Source organism: Lathyrus oleraceus, chromosome 7, assembly GCF_024323335.1.
Source record: "Lathyrus oleraceus cultivar Zhongwan6 chromosome 7, CAAS_Psat_ZW6_1.0, whole genome shotgun sequence".
Taxonomy (NCBI): Eukaryota; Viridiplantae; Streptophyta; class Magnoliopsida; order Fabales; family Fabaceae; genus Lathyrus; species Lathyrus oleraceus.
In genome coordinates this window covers 6,263,627-6,272,955 of record NC_066585.1, presented here as the reverse complement: position 1 = coordinate 6,272,955, position 9,329 = coordinate 6,263,627, and the positions used below count along the sequence as shown (strand labels likewise).

The following is a 9,329-nucleotide window of genomic DNA, read 5'->3' as shown; positions in this document are numbered from 1 at the left end:
AATAGAAGATAGATGAACAATAAGTTAAGCTGCTACTCTTTTTAGGTGATAGATGAACAATTTTAAATTTAGAATTTTTTTACCAATAAATGATGTGTTTCCAAATATATCAAACACGTTTTGTAAGCTTCGTCAATAAAAAATAAAATGATTATAAATTTAGATTTAAGAATGATATAGCAGTACTCTATTGCGGAGATTATTGCACATTAGGTATACCATACTCAAAATATCAAGTTTCTAGATTTGGTTTTTTTTTCCTTCTTATTTATACTTTTATTCTTTCAATTAAAAAGAATATTTATATCATTTTGTATTTATTACTTATTTTGCCGCCGGAATCTATTGTAGTAAGAAAAAAGAAATAAAACAAAGGTAAGTTATCTTAAAATATGTGCACGATTAAGTATATGCTCTGCAGAGAAATAAAACAAGAAAAGTAATGAAAGATCAGTGACAAGAAAATCGAGCACATGCAGTTCACAAAGTACTGTGGTGTTTCAAACTTTACGGTAATTACTGTAGTATAAATATTGTCATGTCTTCTTCTTCTTCTTTCTATGTTTACTTTATAAGAAAGCTAAATAATATAAAATATCAAACATGAGAACTGAAAGAAAACAGTTAGTGATAGCAGAATTGAAGAGGCAGCTATGGCTAGCAGTTCCTCTGACCTCAGTTGGTATCTTACAATACATTCTACAAACCATTTCTATCATGTTTGTCGGACATCTCGGTACTCTTCCTCTTTCCGGTGCTTCCATGGCTACTTCTTTTGCAGCTGTCACCGGCTTCACCTTACTGGTTCGTTTCCTCGTTCTTTCATTTTATTTATGTTTATTGAATAACTGATGTATCTGATATGTGTGAATCTGATGATCAGATGGGAATTGCGAGTGCGCTAGACACATTCTGCGGTCAATCAAATGGAGCAGGACAGTACCATATGCTTGGAATACACATGCAAAGATCAATGCTTGTTGTTTCAATTGTCAGTGTGTTCCTTGCAATCATATGGGCAAATACAGAATCAATTCTAGTAGCTATACATCAAGACAAAGCCATTTCCAAAGAAGCCGGTTCATATGCACTTTTCATGATCCCAAGTTTGTTTGCATATGGTCTTCTTCAGTGCATTCTCAAGTTCTTGCAAACACAAAACATTGTCCTTCCAATGCTCCTAACTTCTGGAATTGCAGCTTTGCTTCACACCCTTCTCTGTTGGCTTTTGGTTTTTGAATTAAAGCTTGGAAGTAAAGGAGCAGCTATATCCCTTTCTATATGTTATTGGGTCAATGTGTTGTTCATTTCACTCTATGTCAAACTCTCTTCTTCTTGTAAACAATCATGGACTGGCTTTTCAAAGAAAGCCTTTCAGGATCTATCTCAGTTCCTTAAACTTGCTGTTCCTTCAGCTTTCATGATCTGGTAATCTTTTTGTACTCACAAACCCACCGATAGTATAACTATAGGAAAAATTGCACTATTGTACTAAATTGATTCTTTAAGAAAGTTAGACACATCACTTAAAGAATCAATCTAGTACGGGCGAATATCTTAAAAGACGATAGATGCAATTTTGTATATGATTTACACAAAAAGTAGATTGATCTGATGTTGTAAATGACAGTTTGAAAGTGTGGACATTTGAATTGATGGTTCTCCTGTCTGGTCTTCTTCCAAATCCAGTATTAGAAACCTCAGTGCTATCAATATGGTTAGTCACATTGATTCACAACATAATGGATGAATCCACATGAACTATTTGTATCCTCTATAACAATAAAACTATATATTTGCAGCCTTAATACATTTGGTCTAGCTTGGATGATCCCTTTTGGGTGCAGTGCTGCTGTCAGGTATTTTATGGTAACTAACTTTCCCAAATATATTTCATCCTGAATGTTGTGAAATTTGATATTAGTTTTGACGGAATTGTTTGAAAGCATACGAGTATCGAATGAACTGGGGGGCGGAAATCCGCGCGGTGCGAGTCTAGCGGTTCGTGTGGGGCTATCGACGGCCTTCATGGAAGGGTTGTTAATGGTTGTAAGCATGATTGTAGCAAGAAATGTGTGGGGACATGTTTATAGTAATGACAAAGAGGTTATGAGATATGTGTCAGACATGATGCCAATTTTGGCTATTTCCAGTTTTCTTGATGCCATTCAGAGTACACTTTCAGGTAAAATATATACATGCATGCATCTCGAAAACAGTTTATAAAGATTGATATTACTATTCATCTTACAATTTTCGACGACGGTGCAGGTGTTCTTGCAGGATGCGGATGGCAGAAGATCGGTGCCTACGTGAATCTTGGTTCATTTTACGTAATTGGTGTACCATGTGCAGTTACATTAGCCTTTTTTCTACACATGCATGCCACGGTAAATATTTTCTAATTCTTACTGCACTTATAGCGAGATTCTAGTCTGAAACTTGTGATCTCGTGTCTGTGACTGAGTTTTTTTGTTCTGTTAAACAATAGGGACTGTGGTTGGGGATCATCTCAGCATTTACTGTGCAAACCTTACTTTACAGTATTTTTATAGTTCGTTCTAACTGGGAAGAACAAGTAAGAAAATTCAGAATAGCACAACACTCGTTTTTGTTTGTTATTGCATTTTTTTTTATTAACATGACTCTTGTTAATTTATTTATTAGGCAAGGAAAGCTCAAAGCAGAGTTGGTCAATCAATTATGTTGCCAGATACTACCCTCAGAGACAGCAGCTCACCATCTCAAAAACTTGAACAAATTCCATAATCAATTTATTGTGGTTTTGCTTGTATCATGTTGAAATTTGAATCATAATAAAACCTGTAATGTTTTTGTTTGAACTTTGAACAATGAAAAAATTCAAACAATTGGACTTAATACAAAGTTGGGAAAATAACTATTATCACTGTTGAAATAACCTTTTCCACTGCTATGTACTTTGGCTTCTTCTGTTTTCTCAAATTCTAAAGAATTTGAGGTGAGGAAGAGAAGTTTCACAAAATCAGCATCTTGTGTCTGTGAAACATACCAATCAGTGCAAGAGTACTGATGCCACAAGCAAACAATTCACATTAAACACTCTGGGACCAGTTTGCCTACTCAGAAATCAACCTATCCATTTCCAAATTTGTCTTACTCCCCAAGGAACAATGCAATGTCACCATTCATCTTCTATCCTCCACAAATCCAATTCATCATTGTTTTTTTTTTCTTGGTTCAGAAACCGCCTTTAAAAATCGCCACGCTTAAACATGTGATATGAGCATCTTATCTTCTCATTATCCATTCGTTGCAGCAACATCCTCTTCATTGACTATTACCTATGGCAGATACCAAGAGCAATCCCAATGCTCAGATTCTCGAAGAGCTCGAGGCTCTGAGTGATACCCTTTACAAATCACACACGTCCGCCACGGCTCGAAGAACAGCTTCACTTGTCTTGCCGCGAACTACTCCTGTTCCATCTATTGAAGATGATGATGACAGTGACAGACACACGGTTGAAGCTTATGGTGAAAGTAGTAATAAACAGCGATCCCGTCGTATGTCCTTGTCCCCGTGGCGATCAAAATCAAAGCTTGTGGATGGAATTTCAAAGACAGAAACCAAAGAGGTTGTGGCTAAGACATCAACAACTAATTTGGGTGAAAATGAGAAGAAAGGGATTTGGAAGTGGAAGCCTATGCGGGCACTTTCGCATATTGGAATGCAGAAACTTAGCTGTTTGTTTTCTGTTGAAGTGGTTGCTGCTCAAGACCTTCCTTCTTCCATGAATGGACTAAGGTTAGCTGTCTGCGTTAGGAAGCAGGAAACAAAGGATGGTGCTGTTAAGACAATGCCGTCACGCGTTTCACAAGGAGCTGCTGATTTCGAGGAGACCCTTTTTATCAAGTGCCATGCTTATTACACCAACAACAATCATGAGAAGAGGCGCAAGTTTGAGCCACGTCCCTTTTTGATATACCTTTTTGCTGTTGATGCTCAAGAGCTTGATTTTGGAAGAAGCTATGTGGATTTGAGCGAGTTGATTCGAGAGTCTGTGGAGAAGAGCCAACAAGGTTCGCGAGTTAGGCAATGGGATACGAGCTTCGAGTTATCTGGAAAGGCAAAAGGAGGAGAACTTGTTGTGAAACTTGGTTTTCAGATTGTGGAGAAAGATGGAGGAGTTGATATATATAATAATAGCAATAGTAATAGTCCAATGGGGAATCCAAAGTCCAGCAAGTTGAGTAGTTTCTCATCTTCTTTCGCACGCAAACAATCCAAGTCATCTTTCAGCGTGCCTAGTCCCAGAATGACAAGTAGAAGCGACGCGTGGAGTCCTTCACAAGTACAGCAAGGTGACAGTATCCAAGGAATGGACGATTTGAATCTTGATGACCCGAATCCAGTTCATGATTCCTCTTCTTCTGTCCAGAAAGTCGATCGTGACCACATAGAACAGGTGGAGGATTTTGATCTTCCAGATTTTGAGGTTGTTGATAAAGGGATTGAGATTCAAGAGAAGAAAGAAGATGAAGGAGGGGAATCTGATAAATCCGTCGAAGAGAAACCGGTTGCAGACGAGGTTGTGAAGGAAGTAGTGCACGATCATGTGCACCATGCTAGATTGTCTGAGCTTGATTCAATTGCTCAACAAATAAAAGCTCTCGAGTCTATGATGGGAGATGATGATATGAATAACATGATGAAAATAGATGAAGAGACAGACGCACTGGATGCGGATGAAGATACTGTAACTAGGGAGTTTCTTCAGATGCTTGAGGAGGATCAAGACAACAAAGGATACTTATTCAACCAACCTGAAATTCCACCTTTACAACTTGAACAAGGACACAACGATTCTCCGGCAGATGGAGGAGAATCCAAAGTATATCTTTCTGAACTTGGTAAGGGCTTGGGTTGCGTGGTTCAAACACGGGACGGGGGCTACTTGGCTTCTATGAACCCTTTGGATGTCGCAGTGGCAAGAAAAGATACTCCAAAGCTGGCTATGCAGATGTCGAAGCCTTTTGTGTTGGCATCGCATGAATCGATGAGTGGGTTTGATTTGTTTCAGAAATTGGCTAGCATTGGTCTTGATGAACTCAGCTCTGAAGTCTTATCCTCCTTGATGCCGATAGATGAACTGATAGGTAAAACTGCAGAGCAGATTGCTTTTGAAGGCATTGCTTCAACTGTCGTACAAGGTAGGAACAAGGAAGGAGCAAGTTCCAGCGCTGCCCGCATAGTTTCTGCTTTGAAAAGCATGTCAAATATTATCAGTTCGGGAAGGAAAGAACGGATAACAACGGGACTTTGGAATGTTGATGAAGATCCAGTTACTTCCGAGAAGCTTCTTCCTATTTCAATGCAGAAGATAGAGTCTATGACAGTTGAAGCACTGAAAATTCAAGCTGGCATGGCCGAGGAAGAAGCTCCATTTGATTTTTCTGCACTCAGCTCAAAGAAAGGGGTTAGCGGGAACGATCTTTTGGCTTCTGCTATTCCACTTGAGGATTGGATTAGAAACCAAAGCTTAGGCAACAACAAGGGCTCTGCAACTGCAAGTTCTGATGGCGAAACTGACAGAGTCACACTGATATTGGTTGTCCAACTGCGGGATCCAATGAGACGCTATGAAACAGTTGGAGGCCCTGTTATGGTGCTTATTCATGCATCGCGTGTTGGCGCGAACGGGACTGAGGAGGAGGAGAAGAAATTCAAACTAATAAGCATGCATGTGGGAGGTTTCAAGGTTAGGAGTTCTACAAAGAAGAACGGATGGGACAACGAGAAGCAGAGACTAACCGCAATGCAATGGTTAGTTGCATACGGGTTGGGAAAAGCGGGGAAGAAAGGGAAACCGGCAGTGGCAAAGGGACAAGACCTGCTATATAGTATTTCATCGCGGATCGTGGCTGATATGTGGCTCAAAACTATTAGGAACCCGGATGTTAAGCTTGTAAAGTGATTAGTTACGCCAAGGAAACAGTCTTGCATTCATGTATCATAGAAAGTTCTATCAAATAGGGTCGGAGACTGAGTGACCCCTTTCTGTGTTGTTTTCGGCCTGTCTGTTCATATTTGTTTATTTGGTTTGATTAATATAGATATAAAAGTGTGTACTTTTGCATTATGTATATATATATAAAAACATTTTGAAAGACAAAAAAATATGCCAAATTGATGCATCTTTTTCCTCATTGGCTTATGGAGACAAAAAAAAACGGCTACCCTAATTATTAACACATTTTAATACATTTTAATACCATATCTCATCCAATACGAGACTCTTAACAGAAAATTGGAGTAACACCCATTTTATAAGAAATAAAATCAAAAATCGCAGCTTAAGAAATGAGGACATGTGTGGATAAAACTATCACAAATACTCGTAAGAAAGTAGATTAAGAAGGAAGACAAAAAAAAAATTATCAAATCATTCAACGATATTTGGATTCAAATTGTTTGTCTTGACACATGGTTCATAATAAGATATTACGACATTGTTGAATAATAAGTTGTTCTGATATTGTTTGATTTATGCAGCTAACTTCACCTAACGAGGAAAAATATTTTGGCTTGTCAATATGTAACTAACTTTTTTGAATCCTCTTCACTTTAATTGCTGAGTAATTCTTTTTCACAAATGGCCCCACCCGAATTTCTACAGCATAATGAACATATCATGAAATGAAAACTTCAATTTGAAGTATCTATATACATTTCAGTTTCTGGATTGTATGTACTATAAACTAACAGTGCACAAGTACAAAAAAAAATGACTCACCTGAATGAACTTCAACTGCTTCAAATTATCTACATCAATTTTTCTTTCTAATAAGTCAGAAACTCAGAAAAAGACACTCAAGAGGACGCTAAAAAGAATCAATTATCAACCTGACGACACCGGCACCAAAATGCAGTGCCTCCACTTCGGCCACGAGCAACAGCTATTTCCTCGTCAACATAAAACCAGATGAAAAAGGGATCCTTGGTACTTGGTTCCCTGTCATCCTTTTCTCCAAGGCTGATTTGTAGCGGTTTCAAAGGTCCAACTTTTATTCGAAGGTTCTCAAAAATGAAAGACAGTATTCTGTTTTTCCATGAAAGTTTGCCTTCAAACGTTAATTGTCCAATAGGTCCAAGAAATACACCGTTTTCAATCCGCTTCGCCTAACAATTTCACCAATATAACATTCTAACTTAGACAATTCACTCTAAACGGACTATCAAGAATGAAATTTAGATAGTATCATAAGATACTTACAGAAGCATCAAATCTCTGAACAGCTGTGAGAGGAAAATAGCGACCACCGTCTAATTTTTTCTAAAACTCAGCACAAAATTATAATAAGTATATACTGCTATCGATAGTTTAAACCAGAATCATACGAAATAATAGAAATATGTTAACCTTTGCAGTAAAAATCAGCATCCAGGTTCTCCCAGGGGATTCCTTTCCTCCAAGGGTGTCAAGAAAACCCGAAGGATCGACTTTTGCTTTCTCAATGAAAGACAGTGCAGAAAGAATCTCCTCCGCGGGTACCTTTCTTGTCTTAGCTGCATTTTTTAGCACTTTCACATTTTCCTCTAACTCCTAAGTAAAGATAGAAATTGAATATTAAATTTATGCCGGTTTGGATAAACAACTTAATTAAGCACTTCTAGCATAAGCATTTATCACATAAGTGCTTATATATATGTTTTCTTTAAAAGGCATGTATATGTTATTTTTATAACAAAATATAAACATAAATTTAGAGCATTTTCATATTAGGTATAAGCTGTTTCATAATATATCTTAAGAAACTTATGAAAATAACCTAAAAACAGTCTTATAAGTGTTTATGATAGTAGATAAATTCAAACAAGCCCTAAATTGAATTGAAAAACAAAACAGAAACCCCATGAAAAAAAACTCAAACTTTGAACTCAAATCAAAACAATAGAAGAAAACCACCTTACAAAATTGAGCAAGTTTTCATATTAAAAGGTGAAAAGGGTTGGTTAAAGATTCAAACTTTAACATCTTAACAAGTTCAATTTTCTAAGAAACTTTAAAAACATTAAGAGTAAATCAAAATGAATGCATACCCTTTTGGGATTCACGTCGTCCACAACAAGTGGAGTTGAGGAAAGTTTATCTCTTTGAATATCATCAAGGGTTGCTCTGGTTATAGTTCTCTGTCTGTGATGACATTTAAGAGGAGTTGTTCTGATGATAGGAGTAAAAGATGGGAATGAAGGTGAATTAGGGAAATTGGTAGTGAATGATGAAAAGTGCAACGATGCATGAATTGGTGCTGTGTGTGAAATCATTGCCATTTGAAATATAATTTTCAGTTTTGAAGCATGAAAAATATAGGTTTGTGAGTTTCACTATTTATGTGGTTCTGAAATTTCTATTATCGTTATCCTTATGATTAATTGCGCGGGGAGGTAAAAACATTAGAAACATTTCCCTTTTTCTTGTTGGATTTGATCATGTTTTTTCTCAGTATCTTGTTATAAAATTCACTTATAATAATAAAAATTACTAAAAAAAAATGTGTTATTTTATTATAATTATATATAAATTGGTATTACAAGAGTGCAAAAATAATATTTTTTTTATTTTTCAATTTTAAATTAAATAAGTGATAAATGGACCTAGATTTGTATTTCCAAAAATGTTTTTGAATTCGGAGGGCCTTTTTAAAACATGTCTTGAGCATTTCTTTCATCATCTAGATTATCATTATATCTAGAAGCATTGATAGATTGTTACCTCATCCATTGCTTTTGTGACCTTAGCATGAACCTCACACAACATTTTTAAGCAAATTTTGAGATTTGAGTTTAAAGACAAAGATAAATCATTGGACAACCAAAAACTTCCTTAGCTTAATGCTTAACAATCACACACTTATAATCACCATGGATGGTTTTCATTTTATCTTTTTGAAATTTAAAAGAGTATGGGAAAGATTCAACAAAGAATGTAACAAGAGATAAATTTCTTGTTCTGATATAAGAGAGTTGAAGTTCAAAGAGAAATTTAAAATTTTAAACATGTTGTTAATTGAACAAGAAAATAGTCGTAGGAAATGAATAGGACTGAGGAGAAAACAACTGTTTTGATTCATATAATTGGTTTTTGATAGAAATTGAACATACACACTCTTTTTCATATAGGTTCACAATACTAAAACTTCCAATAACTACCGCAATATAACACCACAATTAATTAAAATTTGAACAATAGTTACTAAAATAAAAACAATCAACATTTAATACACAAAGACTACACATCAGCGGTCCTAAGCATGATCATAATACTCCTCTTTGCTTTAGGAGATGCA

At 36.2% G+C, this 9,329-nt stretch overlaps 3 protein-coding genes across 5 annotated transcripts; 2 read left to right on the top strand and 1 right to left on the bottom strand.

Moving 5' to 3' along the window:
- Positions 1-424: 424 nt before the first annotated feature.
- On the top strand, positions 425-2,843 carry LOC127108169 (protein DETOXIFICATION 16). The gene is made up of 8 exons (XM_051045594.1): positions 425-804; positions 884-1,428; positions 1,631-1,717; positions 1,803-1,859; positions 1,947-2,185; positions 2,272-2,390; positions 2,492-2,578; positions 2,668-2,843. Exons 1-8 carry the CDS (start codon positions 604-606, stop codon positions 2,767-2,769), a joined length of 1,437 nt encoding a protein of 478 aa, XP_050901551.1. The 5' UTR covers positions 425-603; the 3' UTR covers positions 2,770-2,843.
- Positions 2,844-3,105: 262 nt separating this feature from the next.
- LOC127108168 (protein PLASTID MOVEMENT IMPAIRED 1) lies at positions 3,106-6,121 on the top strand. The gene has a single exon (XM_051045593.1). It carries the CDS (start codon positions 3,326-3,328, stop codon positions 5,954-5,956), a length of 2,631 nt encoding a protein of 876 aa, XP_050901550.1. The 5' UTR covers positions 3,106-3,325; the 3' UTR covers positions 5,957-6,121.
- Positions 6,122-6,414: 293 nt separating this feature from the next.
- Positions 6,415-8,426, bottom strand: LOC127108167 (uncharacterized). 3 transcript variants are annotated; one of them, XR_007795974.1, is made up of 5 exons: positions 8,083-8,425; positions 7,403-7,585; positions 7,256-7,315; positions 6,776-7,161; positions 6,415-6,652 (listed from the first exon to the last, which is right to left on the bottom strand). XR_007795974.1 is itself a non-coding variant. In XM_051045591.1 (5 exons), the coding sequence occupies exons 1-5, from the start codon at positions 8,311-8,313 to the stop codon at positions 6,629-6,631; spliced, it is 774 nt and encodes a 257-aa protein (XP_050901548.1). In that variant the 5' UTR covers positions 8,314-8,426; the 3' UTR covers positions 6,415-6,628. The 3 variants fall into 3 exon arrangements, 2 of the variants coding, with proteins under 2 accessions (XP_050901548.1, XP_050901549.1); XM_051045591.1 differs by having other exon boundaries at positions 6,886-7,161; positions 8,083-8,426; XM_051045592.1 differs by lacking the exon at positions 6,415-6,652 and having other exon boundaries at positions 6,670-6,804; positions 6,886-7,161; positions 8,083-8,426.
- Positions 8,427-9,329: the final 903 nt, after the last annotated feature.